This window comes from Hoplias malabaricus, chromosome 16 (genome assembly GCF_029633855.1).
Source record: "Hoplias malabaricus isolate fHopMal1 chromosome 16, fHopMal1.hap1, whole genome shotgun sequence".
Taxonomy (NCBI): domain Eukaryota; kingdom Metazoa; phylum Chordata; class Actinopteri; order Characiformes; family Erythrinidae; genus Hoplias; species Hoplias malabaricus.
The window spans coordinates 28,418,529-28,443,024 of record NC_089815.1 but is presented as its reverse complement, the minus strand read 5'-3'; the positions used below and the strand labels follow the sequence as shown (position 1 = coordinate 28,443,024).

Below are 24,496 nucleotides of genomic sequence, written 5' to 3'. Positions count from 1 at the left end.
AGACACAGGGAGAACACACCACACTCCTCACAGTCACTCGGAGCGGGAATCGAACCCACAACCTCCAGGTCCCTGGAGCTGTGTGACTGCGACACCTACCTGCTGCGCCACTGCAACTGCAAACTGCATTGGTTCCCTATTTATTAGAACATTGTGGGATGAGATGTGAGTTGAAGATGTTGAGGATCCAGAGATAAATCATCTCACTGATCTCACTAATGTTTATGTGGATGAATGCAATCAAATCCTCACAGACATCAGCGGGGACATTTCTTTTCCCGTGAAAAAGCATTGATGTAACCTTGGCTGATTACCGTTGTGTAGTCCACGCAGTGACCCGGTGGTTTTAGGATTTAAAACACCAAATAAAGCAGGGTCCCTTTGAGGCAGAAGGTCTTTTATCTTTCTGAGAGAATGAATGAGTGAGAGAAAGAGAGATAGAGGTGAGTGGTGAAGTGGAGCAGTGGTTCTGCCCTCATTCCCCTCCTCCTGCTCCACACACAGGGGCGAGTTTATCATGGCCTAATATACAACATGACGAGGTGTCATGGAGTAATTTTCCCTGACACTCTGGGGTTTAGCTCCGTGTTTTGATGGCGCTCGCTCTGACGCGCTCCTTTATCACCTGGCCGGCCCGACTGGCGGCTCTTTGTATGAGAGCTGACACAGGCCCGTCTGACACGCATTGTAATGGAGGAGTGTAATTTGTCCGCAGATCGGAGGCTGTCCGGGCATCCCTCGCTCCTTTCGCTCGTTTGTCCCAAGCGTGGCGGAGCCTCGCAGCTCATCCATCACCGCGGCTGATTAAAAAGCCTCCTGCTGCTGAAAAATTGAAAACTTAAAATCTCGACAAGATGACGTGAGGGAGCTCCTCGCCGCTATTTTCTAGTCCTCTTTCTCTCTTGTTTTTGGGACAAATCTTTTCCCCCGTCTTTGTCATTCCTCTGACAATGGCCTCAAACATCGGAGTTTCGGCCCCGTCCTCTCGTACTGATCAAAGGTTAATAACTCAAGAACATATGAAAGAAAACGGTTTGCTTTTGTGCCTTTAGCAGCAGACACTTGCTGCAGTGAATTATTCATGAGGAACGCATGTTCACTCGATAAGGCACTGTGTTTTCTCGCCTATTAAATATGAAAAAACAGCTTTTTGAAAAGGATTTTCTTCTGAAAATATCAGTTAAACATAACAAACTGCCTAAATTCCTGTGTGAAATGTTCTGTAAGGAATGGAGTAAACATAGTAGCGTTATCACTGCAGCAGCTCAAATAGAAAGATTCATTCATTCTGTAAGCGCTTATCCAATTCAGGGTCGCAGTGGGTCCAGAGCCTACCTGGAATCATTGGGCGCAAGGCAGGAATACACCCTGGAGGGGGCGCCAGTCCTTCACAGGGCAACACAGACACACACACACACATTCACTCACACCTACGGACACTTTTGAGTCGCCAATCCACCTACCAACGTGTGTTTTTGGACTGTGGGAGGAAACCGGAGCACCCGGAGGAAACCCACGCAGACACAGAGAGAACACACCACACTCCTCACAGACAGTCACTCGGAGGAAACCCATGCAGACACAGAGAGAACACACCACACTCCTCACAGACAGTCACCCAGAGGAAACCCACGCAGACACAGGGAGAACACACCACACTCCTCACAGACAGTCACCCGGAGGAAACCCACGCAGACACAGAGAGAACACACCACACTCCTCACAGACAGTTACCCGGAGGAAACCCACGCAGACACAGAGAGAACACACCACACTCCTCACAGACAGTCACCCGGAGGAAACCCACGCAGACACAGAGAGAACACACCACACTCCTCACAGACAGTCACCCGGAGGAAACCCACGCAGACACAGAGAGAACACACCACACTCCTCACAGACAGTCACCCGGAGGAAACCCACGCAGACACAGAAAGAACACACCACACTCCTCACAGACAGTCACCCGGAGGAAACCCATGCAGACACAGAGAGAACACACCACACTCCTCACAGACAATCACCCGGAGGAAACCCACGCAGACACAGAGAGAACACACCACACTCCTCACAGACAGTCACCCAGAGGAAACCCACACAGACACAGAGAGAACACACCACACTCCTCACAGACAGTCACCCGGAGCGGGAATCGAACCCACAACCTCCAGGCCCCTGGAGCTGTGTGACTGCGACACCTACCTGCTGCGCCACCGTGTCGCACCTGGAAAGATTCACATCAGTATTATTTTGAATTATTAGGCATTATAAAAGCCATACCCAAACACCGATGAGCTGATTATCCAACGGTGATTTAAAGTAGCCTGGAGGTACCGCAGTGTCTGGACCAGGGTGGAAGCAGATGTCCCAATAAAAGTCCCAGGATTGAGCGAGGGGTTTAAATATTGAGATATTCTAGTGCTTTAACCCCAGGTGGCTTTTGTGTGTTTTTATTTATTTATTTATTTTTTGGGTCATCTAACCACTTCTTCCAAAGATAAACAACTTACAAATCTATTTTACGCATTTCCTGTGCATCCTAATGCAGCTCATGACACCTCGGGAAGCTGATGGAGCGCATAAAGAATATAGGAAGACATTTCATCATTAAGGAAAGGTAGCAGTACAAAAACTGCATAATAGCGTTAGCCGTACACGTTTGGCTGGAGGGCCTCAGCAGTTGTCAGCATATTAAGCTTATTCTTGTTGACAGCCGAGCTTCAGCCATGTTTACAACCGGATCGCCGGGAACCTCACTTGGCCTCCATGTTGTGCACTTCTCTTTCCTGTTTTCAACTTTTCCAATGTCCTGTTTTTTTCCGAGTGACACCACACAGTTGTGTACCTCATGTTTTGATGAGCTTTAACGATCAGTATTTTTCCCACCCCTCTCTCATCTCATGGTGTATGAATAATTTCTGAGCATGGAAACACTTTGAAGCAACACTTCGTTTTCCTCGTGCACTTAATCTCTCATTTCCTTCGCTCTCTGTCTCTCACGTTTCGTTCGTCTTTTTCGGCAGTGGCCCCCGCAGTGTTTCTGAAGTCCCACCAAAACAATTAGGAGAGAATTAAATGCATCTATAATGAAGTAAAATGCTGCTTAAACAGAGCTTGTTAGAAGAGCTATACGTTTACAGTCTCCTAAGAGTTAGCCTCTTCTCTCAGTCCAACTTTGGGAGAGTCTCCGGCTCCATCTCTGTCTCAGGGAATGCTGTAGTGATTAAAAATTAACACACTACAACAACCCAGTTCATTTATCCATTTGTAGAGTCATGTGACTGTTATTAATAACATATACGCTTTCATCTGTTGATCACTGAAGTGCTGTAGATGGAGCTTTTCATTTTTGTGTTTTAATGATTCTTTTTTGCCATTTTGGCAAAACTCATCAAAGTCTGGCTGTTTTGAATTCTTTGGTTCAATAGTGAATCACAACTGATACTGATTTTACAGGGCTACAATCCAACATTAATAATAACATAACTAAATAAACCCATGCAGACACAGAGAGAACACACCACACTCCTCACAGACAGTCACCCGGAGGAAACCCACGCAGACACAGAGAGAACACGCCACACTCCTCACAGACAGTCACCCGGAGGAAACCCACGCAAACACAGAGAGAACACACCACACTCCTCACAGGACAGTCACCCGGAGGAAACCCATGCAAACACAGAGAGAACACACCCCACTCCTCACAGACAGTCACCCGGAGGAAACCCACGCAAACACAGAGAGAACACACCACACTCCTCACAGACAGTCACCCGGAGGAAACCCACGCAGACACAGGGAGAACACACCACACTCCTCACAGACAATCACCCGGAGGAAACCCACGCAGACTCAGGGAGAAGACACCACACTCCTCACAGACATTCACCCGGAGGAAACCCACGCAGACACAGGGAGAACACACCACACTCCTCACAGACAGTCACCCGGAGGAAACCCATGCAGACACAGAGAGAACACACCACACTCCTCACAGACAGTAACCCGGAGGAAACCCACGCAGACACAGGGAGAAGACACCACACTCCTCACAGACATTCACCCGGAGGAAACCCACGCAGACACAGAGAGAACACACCACACTCCTCACAGACAGTCACCCAGAGGAAACCCACGCAGACACAGGGAGAACACACCACACTCCTCACAGACATTCACCCGGAGGAAACCCACGCAGACACAGGGAGAACACACCACAATCCTCACAGACAGTCACCCGGAGGAAACCCACGCAGACACAGAGAGAACACACCACACTCCTCACAGACAGTCACCTGGAGGAAACCCACGCAGACACAGGGAGAACACACCACACTCCTCACAGGACAGTCACCCAGCACGGGACTCAGACCCACAACCTCCAGGTCCCTGGAGCTGTGCACCAGTATATTAATTGGCTAATAGCACCAAGGTTTTGTCTGAATGCAAACTCGCTCTCCTATGAGACAGGACACAGAAAGATAGATCCTTTGGAAGCTACAGGACTGGCATTGTGTGTATCTTTATTTTCATGCTTTTCCATGTTTTCATATAAATCATCCAAATAAATACCACGCAGATTCTTGCTTCCAGCCATTTTCGTTCTAATCTCATTGCTGCCGATGATGAAAAGCTCACTTTGCTGTGATTATCCCCCAAGTTTTTTGGCAAAGCACAACTTTTATTTTTGTGAAAAACAGCCCTGTTTTTCAAACCTTTTCTGTCCAGATTTTGAAGTATTAGTACTGGCATGCGTTTTGGCAGCAAGCTGCTCTCCCCCTCCCCACCACCGTGTGTGTGTGTGTGCAGTGCCCTTCCCGTCCTGTGACATGCTCAGAATTTGTCACTGGACCATATGTTTCTCACGAATCCACAAAGTGCATTTGATCCCTTTAATACCAGCCTCCTCTCCGAAGCAGGCGAGTGAAGGAGATGTGCGATAGCAGCTCTGGCACGAGACCAAATTCTGCGTCTCTCGGCTTTAAAGCGTACAGCAGATGTTTCTGGGGAAGATTCTCATGAAGAAGCACATGGTTTTCACCAGTTTTTTAGTCAAACGAACCTTTAAATATGAGACAGTAACGGTAGCGTATTCTCATAGGTGCTTCATGACTTTTATTTTTGTTGTATTTTTTTTGGAAGGGGGTTTCTGATCACTTGCAGAGGCATATGAGCTTGTTTTCTGCACATACGGTCCTCTTTTTGTTGTTGTTGAATGTGTGTGATCATGCCAGGATGCATCCTAGTTATAGCTGCGTTTGTGAAATGTGTCCAAACATTTGTAGACACCCTTTATAATTAGTGAAGGCAGCTAGTTTAAGGTGCAGCCGATGTGGACCAACTCTGAACAGTGCTAATACTGTCTCAGTAAAAAATCTTTAAATAAAATGGAATGTTCTGGAGAAAAGGTGGCACGGTGGTGCAGCAAGTAGTGTCGCAGTCACACAGCTCCAGGGGCCTGGAGGTTGTGGGTTCGATTCCCTCTCCGGGTGACTGTCTGTGAGGAGTGTGGTGTGTTCTCCCTTGTGTCTGTGTGGGTTTCCTCTGGGTGACTCTCTGTGAGGAGTGTGGTGTGTTCTCCCTGTGTCTGCGTGGGTTTCCTCCGGGTGACTGTCTGTGAGGAGTGTGGTGTGTTCTCTCTGTGTCTGTGTGGGTTTCCTCCAGGTGACTGTCTGTGAGGAGCGTGGTGTGTTCTCCCTGTGTCTGGGTGGGTTTCCTCCGGGTGACTGTCTGTGAGGAGCGTGGTGTGTTCTCCCTGTGTCTGGGTGGGTTTCCTCCGGGTGACTGTCTGTGAGGAGTGTGGTGTGTTCTCCCTGTGTCTGCGTGGGTTTCCTCCGGGTGACTGTCTGTGAGGAGTGTGGTGTGTTCTCTCTGTGTCTGTGTTGGTTTCCTCCTTGTGACTGTCTGTGAGGAGTGTGGTGTGTTCTCCCTGTGTCTGTGTGGGTTTCCTCCGGGTGACTGTCTGTGAGGAGTGTGGTGGGTTCTCTCTGTGTCTGCGTGGGTTTCCTCCGGGTGACTGTCTGTGAGGAGTGTGGTGTGTTCTCCCTGTGTCTGTGTGGGTTTCCTCCGGGTGACTGTCTGTGAGGAGTGTGGTGTGTTCTCTCTGTGTCTGTGTGGGTTTCCTCCGGGTGACTGTCTGTGAGGAGTGTGTTGTGTTCTCCCTGTGTCTGCGTGGGTTTCCTCCGGGTGACTGTCTGTGAGGAGTGTGGTGTGTTCTCCCTGTGTCTGCGTGGGTTTCCTCCGGGTGCTCCGGTTTCCTCCCAAAGTCCAAAAACACACGTTGGTAGGTGGATTGGCGACTCAAAAGTGTCTGTAGGTGTGAGTGAATTTGTGTGTGTGTGTCTGTGTTGCCCTGTGAAGGACTGGCGCCCCCTCCAGGGTGTATTCCCGTCTTGCACCCAATGATTCCAGGTAGGCTCTGGACCCACCGCGACCCTGAAATGGATAAGGGTTACAGACAATGAATGAATGAATGTTCTGGAGAAGCTGCAAAGGAGTTTAACATCAACACGCCCAGTGCCGAGTGTCAGCTAGAGGGATATATAGAGGGATATAAATGAGTTGGAGTGGAAATAATTTTTCACCTCAGTGTCACCTCACTGATGTATCTGTGGCTGCCAACAAATCCTCACAGCAATGTTCCAGCGTCTAATAAAAAACCTTCCCGTAGAGCAGAAGCTGTTACTGCCGCGAAAGAGAATAAATTGTCTGTTAATAACGTTCATGGATGAGCAGATGTCTGTAAATGTTTGGCCATATAGTGTACATTTTTAAATATGTAGCCACTCTGTATATAGATCTAAACGGTTTGTTTTCTCAGTCTGCGCTGATTGAACACCTGCACTGTCAGAAAGCATATGCAGTGCTTTAATTAGCGTTTAATATTCGCAGAGCGATGTCTGTGTGAGGTGTGAAACTGCAGGCTTGTAAATTTAAGACAAACTTTAGAATGGCGAGCTTAATTGGTCCCCGTATCCGACAGATGCTTTTCATAAAAACAACTGCCTCCACCTTTGCAGTATATCACTTTTGTGTGTGTGTGTGTGTGTGTCTCACATTCCTCATGGCTTGTCAGTGAATATGATTACATTTTATGCCATTTCACATTTGAGCCGGGCACATGGCCTGTCACTCAACCTCGAATGGCAGCTCTGTAGCATGGAATATGAATGACTGAAGAAAAACGGTGCTTACAACATTAGCCAGTCTGCTTTTTTACTCACTAATTATCCAACTGCAGAGATCACAGGGCCACTACTCATTAGTGACAATTACCATGCCATGCTATAGCGCTTACAGCAAGCTTTAGCGGGAAGAGGGCTTAGAGGGAAGTGGGCATCGCTGCATTTTGTTTTAGTACAATGAGCTTTAACCCTGCCCTCAGCTCTGACTCATTTTCAGTGTACAGATATCTCACAGCCAATTATACACTGCAGCTATGAGCGCAGAATATACTCTGTTATATACCCAACCGATATAAGGCAAGTCGGGAATTCAACCACTATACTACGCACCCTGCACTGAAAAAGCTTGTTTAATCTCCAAAGAAATTAAATTAAACTGGATAATTAGAGGCAGATCCATATGAGCATTATGTTCGATACCAGTAGTCCTTCAGAGGAGTGTAATGCTCCACGCTACTGGCCTGTAGAACTGTATTCTGTTGTACTCTAAAGTTTATGTGACTTAATGCTATAAGATCCTCACAGAAACCTTCCACCATCCAGTCTATTCATTCATTCATTCATTATCTGTAACCCTTATCCAGTTCAGGGTCGCAGTGGGTCCAGAGCCTACCTGGAATCATTGGGCGCAAGGTGGGAATACACCCTGGAGGGGGCGCCAGTCCTTCACAGGGCAACACAGACACACACTCACACTCACACTCACACCTACGGAGTCGCCAATCCACCTACCAACGTGTGTTTTTGGACTGTGGGAGGAAACCAGAGCACCCGGAGGAAACCCACGCAGACACAGAGAGAACACACCACACTCCTCACAGACATTCACCCGGTGGAAACCCACGCAGACACAGGGAGAACACACCACACTCCTCACAGACAGTCACCCGGAGGAAACCCACGCAGACACAGAGAGAACACACCACACTCCTCACAGACATTCACCCGGAGGAAACCCACGCAGACACAGAGAGAACACACCACACTCCTCACAGACAGTCACCCGGAGGAAACCCACGCAGACACAGAGAGAACACACCACACCCCTCACAGACAGTCACCCGGAGCGGGAATCGAACCCACAACCTCCAGGTCCCTGGAGCTGTGTGACTGCGACACTAACCTGCTGCGTATTATTACAGCGTGGACAAAATTCTCTACAGAGGTAGTATTGACTGAGGATGTGTCCCAAACCTCTCGTGTGTTCGGCGGTGTCAGTGTCGCCGCAGAGTCACAGCAAGCGAAATGATCTTAATAGAAAGTTTTGCAGATGTTTAACACTGTCACTGGAAAATAAATGAATGAACCACAGCCAGCTCTTTGTGAGTGAAACTTCAGTGCAGATTAATTACCCTCTTTCTCACTAACTTTTAACGTCTTCTCCATGACTTTGATACTGATGACACATTTTCAGAAGCACCAGAGAAACAGGGAGCGCTCGCTGAAAAGCATCTGTCAGTGTCGTCGTTTGTTCACGGAATCAAAGCGTTTGTTTTCTGCTTGTTTGTCTTTTGTGGCTGATTATAATTTCATGCGCGTTCCGGCTCGATTGTGTCGCATGAAGACACGAGCTCACTGGGTTTGTTCTTTCTTCTCTTTTAAACCAATTTGCTAAAAGTTTGATGAGGTTTATTTGTAGAACATGAGCATCAACTCATCAGATGTCAGACTTGTTTATAAGCTTCATTGATTTTACCTGGTTTTAGAACAAAGCAAATCTGTTATTCACCATTTACTAAAAATAGGTTTGTAGTAACTGCTTACAAATATTTAAATAAATATATTTAAGAAAATTGTACTATCCTGAGTATTTTCTAATTACATTGCTTTGATCTCTATTATGCTAATGAGCAAAAAATCTAAATGTGCATGCTAATGTTTATTAGACTCTCGTTGCTGTACTGCTTTGTGATTGAGTCACTTCACTGACTTTTGAGCTGTAGTTTTGTTCATTTCAGACCCCAAAGATCCAAAAAGAGAACAGAGAGGTACACTGACACCTTCCGTTCCCATGCCGCTAGATGCTGGACTCAGTACATAAGTGCATGCTGTTTTGGGCAGTGTGCTTGAACTTTTATTGCAGACATTATTTTCCAATTCAATTCTGGACGGTGGGTCCAGAGCCTACCTGGAATCATTGGGCCCAAAGCGGGAACACACCTTGGAGGGGGCGCCAGTCCTTCACAGGGCAACACACTCGCACATTCACTCACACACTCACACCTACAGACACTTTTGAATCGCCAATCCACCTACCAACGTGTGTTTTTTGGACTGTGGGAGGAAACCGGAGCACCCGGAGGAAACCCACGCAGACACAGAGAGAACACACCACACTCCTCACAGACAGTCACCCGGAGGAAACCCACGCAGACACAGGGAGAACACACCACACTCCTCACAGACAGTCACCCGGAGGAAACCCACGCAGACACAGAGAGAACACACCACACTCCTCACAGACAGTCACCCGGAGGAAACCCACGCAGACACAGGGAGAACACACCACACTCCTCACAGACAGTCACCCGGAGCGGGAATCGAACCCACAACCTCCAGGTCCCTGGAGCTGTGTGACTGCGACACTACCTGCTGCACCACCGTGCCCCCCCCATTATTTTCAATAAGTAACAATACTTTTACTGAGAATGAGGATGTACGGGCGGTTCCACTCACCTCTGCCTAAAAGTTATTGTGCCGTGGCCTTGGCGACTGTCCTACCTCTAGTTCCCTGATTGGGGACATTTTGCGAAAGCCTAATTAATGTAATTTGTCGTCTTTCATCTGGGTTTCGCCCTCTGAATGGTGCAGATCCATCAGTGGACTAAATAGGCCACTTGCTAAATCAGAAGCCACAAAGACGGCTTTGATGTGCCTGTGTGTGAGAGGGGTTGGGGCTGGTTAAAGCAGCCCATGCATTTCAAGTGAACTAAAGCGAAAAAAAAAAAAGACACCAGAAATTTCCTAGTTCTGTATCTGAACTCATTTCCAAAATCAGGTTTCTGACGAATCAACCGCTTATCGACTTCCTAATGTTTGGAGATAGCCCTTGTAATTAGTCTCCAGCTGCTTTACGAGTCAGTCATTGGGTACGCAGGCTTCTAGATCAAACATCAAACAAAATGGAGGGTTCTGGAGCTGCTGAACATGAGCCTACGTTCACCAGTGTCTGTGTAGAAATGGAACTGGAGCTGGAGTGTAGCTCATGATCCCAAATGCCTGTTCCAACCTAGTAGGAGTAGTTACTCCAACAAACGCAAGACAAACTCCCTAATAATGTCCTCAATTCCAAGAGAAATGTTGGATGAGCTGTTGTCCACACTTCGGGTGAGGTATTGTGTCCGTGTTCCTCGTAAGAAGCCCCTCGTATATTCACAGGGTCCTTCGGGTCTGTCAAATAACTGAAATCTAATGCTCTGCCTTTGAAAAATAAAAACACGCTGACTGTTCTGAAAGCAGTGTTGCTGCGCCAAAAGGCTTATTCACACTATTCAGACTCTGGTGCTTCAGTGAGTACTTGAGAAGTTCGTATGCTTTTTTGAATGCCTTGGAGAGGGATCGAATGTGCTCTTCATATGCATTAGACTGCTATAAAGGTGCTTCTGAGACGTCTTTGTGTACACTTTTGTACACGCTGCCCATTCACTCTATTACACAGGCTTGTCTTTTTGCAAGTTTGATCTGTTTCCAAGGACATTCACTTGTCCACCCTTTCTTCATAAATGAAGGGTATGTAGTAACAGCCTCTGCTCTTCTACGAAGGCCTCATACATGATATTAGAGCATTGCCATTGGGATTTGATTGTATTCAGCATGTAAAGATGGTGAGGTCGGGCGCTGAGGTCGTGCGGCTGGTTCTGGATCACGAACGACATTCCAACTGACCCCAAATGTGTTGGATGGTGCTGAGCAATGTTCGGCCACAGCCCAGTGATGGTGGGATTTCATACCCCTCTAGCCAGCTCTTGGCATTGATTATTATGATTTTTTTTTATATGGAAATTATATAACCTGCATGCAGTTGAATATGTGTGTAGCAGTGGATGTATCCCATCAGATATCACTCATTACAAGGCAAGAAGACGTCCAGCAAGCGCTCAGAGGCACAGTGTACCTTCATATCAGCAGTTCAGGCTTGTTTGTTTTCTCCCAGCCTGTTACCCTTCAAAAATCTGATGCATAAAATATTCTGACGTCAACAATATGCTAGACGTCTTCTTGCGGCGCAGTGCTGTGCTTTCAGCAGAACCGCTCTAAGTGATGACCTCCAAAAAAAGAAATGAGGCACAAAAGACCAGCCTCCTCAGCATAGCTGAACCCAGCTTAGCCCTGAGTCTGTGTGTTTTTCTCCCTCTCTGCCACAGTCTGCTGCTGAGTTAGTATTCAGTGCTCCGTCAGCCAGGCTAAGCTTCTCCAAGGGAGCCCTCTGCTGTCAATAAGCTCCAGATGCTTTAACGAAGGTTGCTTCTGCTCCCTTAACTCCTCTAATGTACTCAAATGTATTCTCTGGCAAAGCTTCTCAGAGCTTAGCCTTGGTCTGGAAAACCAGGATCACACACAAGTGAGCGCTTCACCACCACCAGGCAAGGATCTGCAGAGACTGGCTGAATAAGAGTTTTGACTTCGGTCTTGAGGGAAAGCAAAATTATGAAGTAATAATTTACTCCAGGACAGTGGCTCTGTGACATCTGCACAAGCCATTTATGACAAATGACATGTCTCAATATGTAAACGATAATGTCTTGAGGGAAAGAAAACGTTTCTTTCATTTCTCAAATTCCAGTATCAAATTTTAGTCACTGGCAATTCCATAATTCAGGTGGCACGGTGGTGCAGCAGGTAGGTGTCACAGTCTCACAGCTCCAGGTACCTGGAGGTTGTCAGTTCGTGTCCCACTCCGGGTGACTGTCTGTGAGGAGTGTGGTGTGTTCTCTCTGTGTCTGTTTGGGTTTCCTCCGGGTGACTGTCTGTGATGAGTGTGGTGTGTTCTTTCTGTGTCTGTTTGGGTTTCCTCCGGGTGACTGTCTGTGAGGGGTGTGGTGTGTTCTCCCTGTGTTTGTGTGGGTTTCCTCCAGGTGACTGTCTGTGAGGAGTGTGGTGTGTTCTCCCTGTGTCTGTGTGGGTTTCCTCCAGATGACTGTCTGTGAGGAATGCGGTGTGTTCTCTCTGTGTCTGTTTGGGTTTCTTCTGGGTGACTGTCTGTGAGGAGTGTGGTGTGTTCTCCCTGTGTCTGCGTGGGATTCCTCCAGGTGACTGTCTATGAGGAGTGTGGTGTGTTCTCCCTGTGTCTGCGTGGGTTTCCTCCGGGTGACTGTCTGTGAGGAGTGTGGTGTGTTCTCCCTGTGTCTGCGTGGGTTTCCTCCGGGTGACTGTCTGTGAGGAGTGTGGTGTGTTCTCCCTGTGTCTGCGTGGGTTTCCTCTGGGTGCTCCGGTTTCCTCCCACAGTCCAAAAACACACATTGGTAGGTGGATTGGTGACTCAGGAGTGTCCGTAGGTGTGAGTGTGGATTGCCCTCTGAAGGACTGGCGCCCCCTCCAGGGTGTATTCCTGCCTTGCGCCCAATGATTCCAGGTAGCCTCTGGACCCACCGCGACCCTGAACTGGATAAGCGCTACAGATAATGAATGAATGAATGAATGTATGAATTCCATTATTCAGGATCTGTTCAGGATCACGGTGGATCTGGAGCCTACCAGAAAGACACTTTGGATGGGGCGCTCGTTCATCACAGGGCACCACACATTCACACTTTCACTCACACACTCACACCTATGGACATTTGTGAGCAGCCAGTCCACCTACCAATGTTTGTGTTTGGACTGTGGGAGGAAATCCATACAGTTACAGGGAGAACCCAAGGCGGAATTGTGTGACCCTGACACTACGTTTTGAGCCAACAATTATTCATAAAAGGAGGGTGAAACCTAACAGATGCTTCCTGTATTATGAAGCCAACTGCTTCATAATAATTTGGTATGACAACAGTGGAGCTCAACAAGCTTGGAGGAGAACATTAACGGCCTAGTTCTGTAGCTGAATGCCGACGGTATGTCATAACTTTACAGTCAGCGCTCTACCCGTCTGACTTGCCTGGCATTGTCATATTATCAGCGATATGCCACTGTGACAAACAGAGAACTACGAGGTCTGCCTTTTTTACCCCAGAATGTGTTCTTATCTCAGTGTAAATGTCAGACAGAAATAGATGCTCTGTCAGTATGACATCAAAGATGGCATATGTAGTGTAAATGTATCTCTGTGACAAACGACACCTACCGAAATAAGCTTTTATAAAAACGATGTCGGTTTATGTCTGCAGTCATAAGGGCTTACGAGGTGTTTTGCAGGTTTATAAACACATCACTAAACAGTTGCTCAGCTTGTAATATTACAATGCTCTAAAGACTAATGTGGAATTTTAGATTGTGCACCATTCTGTGAAAAAAAGGCATTTGCCAACGTGAACGTCTTTGTCACGTCTTTGTGTGGCGCTTTTGTGTTTTCATATCAGCCAGAAGTATGAAATTTCCTCTTGCAGCAATCAACAGCTGACACTCCAGCACTGTTTGCTACACAGCTGTAGACATGACAACAGACAACAGACGTCTGGAGATGAAGGCTCGTTTAGTAACACATTTCGCCTCTCTGCAATTTTCCACGTTTCCATTTCACTGCTGAAACTGCAGCATCTCTTTGTACATCATTCAGTGCAGTTACAGTCTTCTGGTTCCTGGCGCCTCCTCCGGATCACGTGATGCTCCTGACACCTTCTCCACAGAAAGATCTCAAGACTGCTTCCAAAAATAAGGCCATAAATAAGAAATCACAGGCCTTTTCTGTCCGTGTGTGTGACGCAGCTGTGATGAATGCGCTCCTTGGTGTTATTATTCACTTGGCTCGAATTACCGCTCAAATCTTTTTCTTTGTAATTGATTTCCCCAGTAGACTCCAGCTCACTCTGTAAGTGAATTAATAAGTCGTAGAGAAAGTCACAATTGCATTAAACAAGGAATAGCAGACAGTATGTGCACCCTGCTAAATGACTCAGCACTGTCAGCAACCGTGTCGTAAAGATGAAAGGAAGTGGATTTTTTTAAAATGCGTTTGGGTCAAAGTTTTCTTTAAAGGAGTGATTTGTATTCTTTAGGAGAGTGGTCTGTGATCATTTGTTTGGTATGGTGTTTATAGTTCTATAAATAGTTAATATGTGTCAAGCAGAGGCGATTGCTCTAAGACTGCAAGTGAAGCTCAGCTTCCCCTAAAATGTCAAAAAATAAGTGATCAACTATATACTGTTGTGTACATGTCATTGAATAAATATGCACTACAACGCGCTCAACTTTTGTTCAGAATCAGCTTCTTATCACTGGTAAAGACGCGGCTTTCCTCTCAATCATTCCCGCAGCTTCACAGTGCTTTAAACAGCGTCCACAAAGTTCAATAGTGAAGCAGCGAAGTGCAGGGAAACGAGACGAGTCATTGGATAAATGCTAGGCTTTGTCCCGCCCATCGGACGCCCGGCGTCTCTGGGGGTCTATGGGGCAGTGGGCTGGCCTCGGCTGGCCCGGACGCTCAGCTTCTGCATGATGATTGGATGATCTGTCTGACGCTGAATCCCTTTTTGATTGACAGTGAAGTGAGCGAATCAGCGATCCTTTGGTGTAAAGATCCGTGGGAGCACAGGCGGACACACTTCACATGGGCCAAGGCCGTTTAAGCAGCCTAGCTCTGCTGGCCATTGAGAGGACACTAGTCAAGTCCCTGGAAAAGACGCCTTGTTGGTACGACAGGGTCACAGATCATTTTCTTAAAAAGGAACGGAGGGTAGAATTTACGTATAAATAAACCGACACATTTTATGATGTAGGCCGAAATTGAGCTTCCCCTCCTTGAAAGATGCTGGTCTTCTCCGCCACTGGTTTCAAGGTTATGTTATGGAGTTTAAAACAGTATTTTAAAGACGTGTAGAACATGGAGCTCATAACAGCTACGTAAGAGCTGGAAGAGCAGCAGCACTGAGCACTTGTGGTGCTTTTCCACTGCATGGTACCTACACTACCCAACTCTTCTTGGATATACTCGCTTTTTTGTACCTGGTAGCTTCTACCTCGTTTTCTACTTCTACAGTTCCCCAGAAATGTAGCCAGGGATGTTGCCAAACACCGTCTCTGTTGGGAACCACAGGCTTTGGAAAACACAGCAAATAGAATAGAGTTTGTTCCTTCCTTGATGCAGTGGACTTCCTGGATTTGTTCGTTGGAGCGTTTGAATCTCTTCAAAAGACCACGGCGTAATTTTACGAGCTGCCATTGTGAGTCAATAAAAACAAACGTGATCTCTGCTGCAGCTGGAGATTTTACAGATGGAGAGTTGGTGCTGGTCGTCTGCGTTGCGTGGCGTAGAGTGACGACTCTCTCTGGACGATCAGCGCCGGTTTAGTCCCTACTTGGCTCTCTCTGAACCAAACGTACCTGACCTCAGGACCAAACTTACCTGATGGAAAAGGAAAAATGCAGAGCACAGCCGAGTAGAGTAGAGACAAGCACCATTAGACTTTCCTCTATGAAAGGAGGAGACAGTCGACATACACTTTTGACACAGACATCTTAAGTGTGTATGGATGTCATTAATTGTATGTTATTACTTAAATGTCGCATGACAGAAAGTTAACGGTATGAAGGAGCTTTTATATTCCACTGGCTGAGAAAGACTCCCTTTCCCCAGTGGAGGTCAGAACGCTGCAGCCTCAGGGCTGACAGGGTCAGCCAGGTTCAGTGCTCTCAGCCTTGAGCCTGCCTGGACCACTCACACAAACACACACAAACACACACACACCCAGGTGAAAGGGTCAAAAGTTCGGCTGAAATCTGGGCAGATTAAATGGCCAAATATATTTAGTGGTCTGCCCTCATGCTTATTGTATCCTGTGCAGAACACATGTATAGAACAGCTTTCAAACTAAAGCTTACTTAATCTCTTCAAATTATTTTTACCTGTTTTTAATCATTTTATCTACAGAAAGTGTCTTATTCCATTGGCAGATATTTTTTTTCTTAAGAACTTTCAAGAAATAACATAAAATGAAGCTTAAAAGAAGCAAAAATATCTGCCAATGGAATAAAACACTTTCTGTAGATCAAATTATTTAAAACAGGTAAAAATAAGTTGAATAATCTAATTATATCCTTACAACAATTTCCAAATGAGTAACACTAGATATTTAGACTAGATTTAAGTCCATTTTACTTGCTTAGATCTCATTTTTTTGCAGCGTGTGTTCAGTAGGTAAGGACCAGGAATAGCAGTGACAGATGTCTCTGGGCTGCAGTGAAGTGGATGTGGTCAGCGAAGCCAGTCACAGGGTCTTGGGGCTGACCCAAAGCATGAGCTCAGGCCCAGGGGATGAGGGGAGATCGATAAGGGAGGTACAGCAAGGACAACTGGACTAAACTCACCAAACAGCAGCACTTCAGGGTCTGAGTAAAAGATAAATGTCTGAGAGAAATGTTAGCCGTCTGAAAGAGCTCCAGGATCAAAAACTTATCACTATTTTGGTCAGTTTGGTGGTTGATATCACTCTGTTTTTTACACTAGTTTCAGGATGAATGGAGCAACAGAGATGATAGTGTGTTTCCTCCGGGTGACTGTCTGTGAGGAGTGTGGTGTGTTCTCCCTGTGTCTGTGTGGGTTTCCTCTGGGTGACTGTCTGTGAGGAGTGTGGTGTGTTCTCCCTGTGTCTGCGTGGGTTTCCTCCGGGTGACTGTCTGTGAGGAGTGTGGTGTGTTCTCCCTGTGTCTGTGTGGGTTTCCTCTGGGTGACTGTCTGTGAGGAGTGTGGTGTGTTCTCCCTGTGTCTGTGTGGGTTTCCTCTGGGTGACTGTCTGTGAGGAGTGTGGTGTGTTCTCCCTGTGTCTGCGTGGGTTTCCTCCGGGTGACTGTCTGTGAGGAGTGTGGTGTGTTCTCCCTGTGTCCGCGTGGGTTTCCTCTGGGTGCTCCGGTTTCCTTGCACAGTCCAAAAACACACGTTGGTAGGTGGATTGGCGACTCAGGAGTGTCTGTAGGTGTGAGTGTGTGTTGCCCTCTGAAGGACTGGTGCCCCCTCCAGGGTGTATTCCTGCCTTGCGCCCAATGATTCCAGGTAGGCTCTGGACACACTGCGACCCTGAACTGGATAAGGGTTACAGATAATGAATGAATGAATGAATGAATGAATAATTTATTTTGAAATTTAAGAATGCCTTTCCTTCTCCTGAATTTTTAAAATTTGTTTGGAGATACAATCATTTTATCCAGCAGCATAAATGTTACATCAGCCATAGCATTAAAATCACCCCTTGTTTATACTCACTGTCCATTTTTTCATCTCAACCTACCATACAGGGGCACTTAAACAAATACAGACCACAGCGACACACAGTAACACCCCACCACCACCACTTAATGTGTCTTTTTTTACATAATTAATCATTTAACTGTGTATGTGCACTTAAACACTGCAGACAACAATAATAATAAGTCCAGACTCATAGGTTAAAGTGGTCCAAGGCTGTGGTGTGAAATTTCCTGGGGAAAGGTTTATTTTTGTCCAGTAATGCGCATTTACCATTTTAAAGGTCACTGAACAGAGACCTCAAACTGTTCTTCTGCAGTTCTTCATCTACGGTGCTGTGCAGAAGTCTTAGGCACCTAAGATAATTATATATATTTTAACTAATGCCTTCGCAGTAAGTGTGGTGTGTGTATGAACTTCTATATAATCACAGTAAATACAAAAAAAATAATAATATAAAACACATAAGAAATATAAGATAATGTTTTTTTATAAAGTAGCAGGTGAGAGTGAGTTTGAAGAACAGTGTTTTGTTCAGATTCTCCTTGATTTGTATGAATTAGTTAAACCCACATTATTTGAAATCATATTTATTAACCACTAAAACTAGGTACTGGATGATAACCTCAAATAATTCAGACTCTAAGAGGAGAGATTTGGACAAAGTTAAACCGACACCTTCACACACAGAGTATCACACTGGAATAATGTTCATTCATTCATTATCTGTAACCCTTCTCCAGTTCAGGGTCGCAGTGGGTCCAGAGTCTACCTGGAATCATTGGGCGCAAGGCGGGAATACACCCTGGAGGGGGCGCCAGTCCCTCACAGGGCAACACACACTCACATATTCACTCACACCTACGGACACTTTTTGAGTCATCAATCACCTACCAACGTGTGTTTTTGGACTGTGCGAGGAAACCGGAGCACCCGGAGGAAACCCACACAGACACAGGGAGAACACACCACACTCCTCACAGACAGTCACCCGGAGGAAACCCATGCAGACACAGGGAGAACACACCACACTCCTCACAGACAGTCACCCGGAGGAAACCCACACAGACACAGGGAGAACACACCACACTCCTCACAGACAGTCACCCGGAGGAAACCCTTGCAGACACAGGGAGAACACACCACACTCCTCACAGACAGTCACCCGGAGGAAACCCACACAGACACAGAGAGAACACACCACACTCCTCACAGACAGTCACCCGGAGGAAACCCACGCAGACACAGGGAGAACACACCACACTCCTCACAGACAGTCACCCGGAGGAAACCCACACAGACACAGGGAGAACACACCACACTCCTCACAGACAGTCACCCGGAGGAAACCCATGCAGACACAGGGAGAACACACCACACTCCTCACAGACAGTCACCCGGAGGAAACCCACACAGACACAGAGAGAACACACCACACTCCTCACAGACAGTCACCCGGAGGAAACCCACGCAGACACAGGGAGAACACACCACACTCCTCACAGACAGTCACCCGGAGGAAACCCACGCAGACACAGGGAGAACACACCACACTCCTCACAGACAGTCACCCGGAGGAAACCCACACAGACACAGGGAGAACACACCACACTCCTCACAGACAGTCACCCGGAGGAAACCCACGCAGACACAGGGAGAACACACCACACTCCTCACAGACAGTCACCCGGAGGAAACCCACACAGACACAGGGAGAACACACCACACTCCTCACAGACAGTCACCCGGAGGAAACCCACACAGACACAGGGAGAACACACCACACTCCTCACAGACAGTCACCCGGAGGAAACCCATGCAGACACAGGGAGAACACACCACACTCCTCACAGACAGTCACCCGGAGGAAACCCACACAGACACAGAGAGAACACACCACACTCCTCACAGACAGTCACCCGGAGGAAACCCACGCAGACACAGGGAGAACACACCACACTCCTCACAGACAGTCACCCGGAGCAGGAATCGGACCCACAACCTCCAGGTCTCTGGAGCTGTGTGACTACGACACCTACCTGCTGCGCCACCGTGCCGCACCTGGAATAATGTTATTTGCGTTTATTCTAACGCTGGCTGTTATTTGTTGTTTGTTTATTTGTTTTTAGCAAATAAACACTTACTGTTCACATAATAAGCTTTCTGAATCTTATAATCTCTTGTGCCTAAAACTGTTGTACAGTACTGTATATGTACTACCATGTTTGTCTTGTATTGATCTAGATGACAGCAGAAGCCATCCTGCGTCTCAGCACTGACCCTGTCCTTCCGTTCTACCCCCTGGACATCGCGCTGGACATTCAGAAAAAACTCAAAGGTAACATATTTCTCAGTTTAACATCGGGGCTAGGTCCTTTAGCATGTGTCTTACATTGTCCAAAGGTGTGTTTGAGTGTGTTGTACCCTGCGATGGACACTGTTCAGGGTGTATTCACCACAACTCCAATCATTATTATTTGGTTATTTGGCCAAACCTTGCTTGAGTAACAGCTTTTACTCTTTTTGGAAGACTTTACATCAGATGCTGGAACATTGCTGTGAGGATTTAAAGTTATTCAACCACAAGAACGACAGTGAGGTGAAGTACTAACATTGGATGATTGGTTGGGGATCACTAACACTCCTCCAACTCATCCCACAGGTACGGGGTGGTTCTCTACAATTGAACCCCATTCCAAATTTGGTTGATTAGCATGATTTACAAATTGCATCTGTTTTTCAGTAAAAAAAATTAAACAAGAATAGTTTAAATAACCCAGTAACGAATAATATAGCAAAACGTTTCTCCAGATTTAACACAAATTGCCAGTTCTAATGACTACTGCAGTCTCAGAACACAATTTATTCTCTGCTCCACAGCCCCCCCCCCCCCCACCCACCCCTCACACATGTGATATTGGGCATGGAAATTTTATTGTTGTGTGCCTGCACTTGAGCACCCCATTCTTCTCACAATGCTTTCCTATGGAGAATGTACAACTGTGTGAGAAAATCACTCCTGATAATAGGTGTGTTTTGGAGAGCGTAAACTGTTTTTTTTTTACACTGTGCTCATCGCTGTTGTTGAATGATTTATGATTTTAACCAGAATGCAAAATGTGTCTCTTTTTATCATCGATACTCAGCAGACTGAACCTCAGTTGCCATAGGGACTGGACAGAGCCCAAAGCCCTAGGCTGTTCTGAGTATTTGATGGTGTGTGTGAGAGGTTACACATCACAGTGGCTCAGTGGTGGAAGATCATGTGTTTGAATGCGTATTGATTGCTGTATTGGCAGCAGAATGACCTTGTTTTTCTGCATTTGTACGTTCAAATCAGGGTGAGGGGTTCCTGGTGCAGGATTATCAGAGGCAATTGCCTTTTGCTCCCTACAGTTTTAGCTGTTAGCACGGAAACCTTAGATTAGCCTCTTTTTTTTCTGGCCAAAAAAGGAGGCGGAAAATGTGAGACAAAAAGCGAGGTGCAGGTTAATGGTGAGACAACTTCATCAGGAGAAAACGGAGGGTGGTAATGAGCTGGGGCCTACCCTTCATTCAAGAAAGCCCACCACCCCCGGTGCTTTTTCAGAGTCTCCACTGCCTCAGACTGGATCTCCACAGCTTCCAATAACATTAAATTATTATGTGGAAGCCCCCAGGTATCTGTTACTGTCACCTCTCATTCTGAGGAGAGAGTAACGGAGAGTGAGGGCTCCCCCCTGAGTCCAGCCTTCTTCCTGCACGCTGCCGTCAAGTGTGTGTGTGTTTCTCACGTTAAATATTCATGCAGACATGGAGCAGGACAGGTGAGGTGCATAATTGCCACATAATCCTGTCTCATGAAGACAGCCTGGGAAGCCATAAAGCTGTATGGTATTAATATATCATCACCCCCCAGCCCCCCCCCCATCCCCACACACACCACCATCACATCACAGGAACACATATGCACACACACATGCACAAACACTGCTGCAGCTGCTCTGAGAAACAAGAAGGAAGTGACACAGAGCCATGTACCACATCGGATACACAATATTATCTACAGTAATTCAGAATGGGAAAGGCTGTGGCTGTTGTATATAAATATTTGGGGGGTGGGGGGGGGGCGGGGCTTCTTTTTATTATTCTGGGGTCATGCATTATTCAACTGCCCCATTATAATATAATTGGGATGCACAATCAGTCAGTAATAGAAAAAATATTTGCTCACGATCAGCATTCAGATAACGTATCATCTTTATTTTGACCAATCAGTTTTCTGTAAAATGAATTGACCCATGTGCATAACACTTAGATATTTGACACTTTTCATAGTGTTTTTACTACGTTTACGAACATAACACGGCAGTGTAGCAGTGTAGTCTTTATGTATCTCACACAGCGTGAGCACTGGAATGAATATGCTAATAAACACTGCCAAAAATTGCATAAAGAAATCAGAATTGTCCTTGTATATTCATAACTTGTTCTTCCTCAATAATATATTAAAATGGAGTCAAATGGTTAAGCGGAATAATAAGCACTGTCTGTACTCATGTCCATTTTTAGATAGCGGTATGTAATAACATAAGCGAGTCTTTTTGAGGTGACTTCACAACCAATCCAGTCTGAAAAGTGTGTGAGAATGTATGCATGCGCTTTGCATGAATTTACACTCGCTAGGCTATAAACTTGTTTGTTTTACCGTAGCCCACATGAGCTCAGTTGTTAATGAATAAACAAAAGGAAAAATAAAACACAGAAACATGACAAAGCTAATATAACTAGCTCAACCCCAGGGGTGTGATAACAAACACATTACGTTTCACTGAAGGAGCAGCTAACGATGTTAGCATGTCGCTCCCTCGCTAGCAGCACCTTGCTAGCCAGTGTGCTTCTCTGCTACCTGATATTACAGAACTGGACAGTTAAAAGTCTCCTCCGAGCGTGTTGAGCTCTGGTGAAAAAAGCATGTGCTAGTTTTGGACATCATGTGATTTTCAGGGCCCGTGCTAAAGGATGTGGGAGAAAACAGGCTTTTAAAGAAAAAAGAGGCGGATAATAAGGCTGCAGCTTAAGGGACTAGGAACACTGGCGAAATTTGATGCATAGGAATCACCACGGGACGGTTTCTTCAAATCATCTTTAAATCATACAGCCCCGTGACGCTGCCGTGAGTTACTTCACATCAATCCCTTTTTCATTATCCGCCCAGCGGTCATGCTTCCTTAGCCGAGACCGAGGTGTCTGTACTGCCCGACACAGTGATGGAGATGGAGTGACTGCCTCGCCGAGCTAATGCTTTTAGCTCTCAAACCTCAAACAGGTTGAATTAAATGCACCAGAGCTTTTGTTAAAAATAAATATGTGGGATGGGACGCACGATAGATAAATAATTCCAGGCAGCCGGGCCGTCTCCATCTCCCCTCCCGATCCAGATATGACCGCTCGCTGCGTCAGCTGATCAAATGGCACATGAAATAGTAGTATTTATGAGCAGATCAATGAAGTGTGTGCGATTAAACCATACACATGGGCGCTTGTTGTATTTTAGAGCACAGCGGCGGTTTGAAGACTGTCAGCCCAGGGAGATGTTGCCATTTTAAGTTACTGTGGTGTTTGCAGCCTGTGGAGCTGAGAGTGTGTGTGTGTGTGTGTGTGTTTTCCAGCACAGACTCTATATTAGTAGTCATTAAAGAAATACTCCAGTGATTTCCAGCCTAATTCCTGTCTGTTTGTATGGTGCAGTCAGTTAGCACAGACCAGAGACGTTCTCAAGTCGATTCATGTTAGTTCGAGTCGACGCTACAGTCTCGGGGGAGCCGGCGCGAGGCTTTAATAGAAAATTTGAGTTTAGTCTCATTATTAGCTGCAGGCATTACATTGTATGAAAAAGAAACCCTTACTAAAAACCTGTCAGGTTCGACACAGCTTCAAATAACAAGACTCCGACTGCTGAAAAAACCTTCAGTGTAAAAGAGATCCGTGCTAAATTAAGTAAATGCAGCACTGAAAAGTAAAGCTACGTGCAATAGCTGGCTAGCCTGATGGTTTTATAGCATGTGGGTGGCTAGGATAGCCCTCCCTTCCCTCAACCACAGTGCAGTGCGAGAGCTAGAGCAGAGCAATTACTGAAAAATTAATCGAATATTCAAAACGTAATCTTGCCTGAATCCATTATATTGATTTTTCTTTTGAATTCTGCACATCTTTCCTCGTTAATTTGTCCCCGGTGTGTGTTCATGTCCCTTTAAAACCGTACAGTACCAGTCAAATGTTTGGACGCGCCCACTCAGGGAGGGTTTCCTTTGATTTGGGCCGTTTTCCACATGTTGTGAATGTACAGCATCAGTCAAAAGTTTGGACATCTTCTCATTCATGGTGTTTTTTTATTTATTATTATTGTCTAAGTTGTAAATGAATGTGGAAGACATTAAAACTATGAAGGAACACATATGGAATTATGTAGTAACCATTCATTCATTCATTCATTCATTATCTATAACCGCTTATCCAGTTCAGAGCCTACCTGGAATCATTGGGCGCAAGGCGGGAATACACCCCAGAGGGGTCTCCAGTCCTCCACAGGGCAACACAGACATACATTCACTCACACACTCAGACCTATGGACACTTTTGAGTCGCTAATCCACCTACCAACGTGTGTTTTTGGACTGTGGGAGGAAACCGGAGCACCCGGAGGAAACCCACGCAGACACAGAGAGAACACACCACACTCCTCACAGACAGTCACCCGGAGGAAACCCACGCAGACACAGAGAGAATACACCACACTCCTCACAGACAGTCACCCGGAGGAAACCCACGCAGACACAGAGAGAACACACCACATTCCTCACAGACAGTCACCCAGAGGAAACCCACACAGACACAGAGAGAACACACCACATTCCTCACAGACAGTCACCCAGAGGAAACCCACACAGACACAGAGAGAACACACCAACTCCTCACAGACAGTCACCCGGAGCGGGAA

At 46.3% G+C, this 24,496-nt stretch overlaps 1 protein-coding gene across 1 annotated transcript in view; it reads left to right on the top strand.

Annotated features, from left to right (window-relative positions):
• LOC136671270 (inactive N-acetylated-alpha-linked acidic dipeptidase-like protein 2) overlaps positions 1-24,496 on the top strand; it is a 271,212-nt gene that overhangs the window by 228,327 nt on the left and 18,389 nt on the right. The window contains exon 12 of the mRNA XM_066646922.1: positions 19,762-19,855. Coding sequence (XP_066503019.1) covers positions 19,762-19,855 — 94 coding nt within the window. The remainder of the gene's footprint in view (positions 1-19,761; positions 19,856-24,496) is intronic.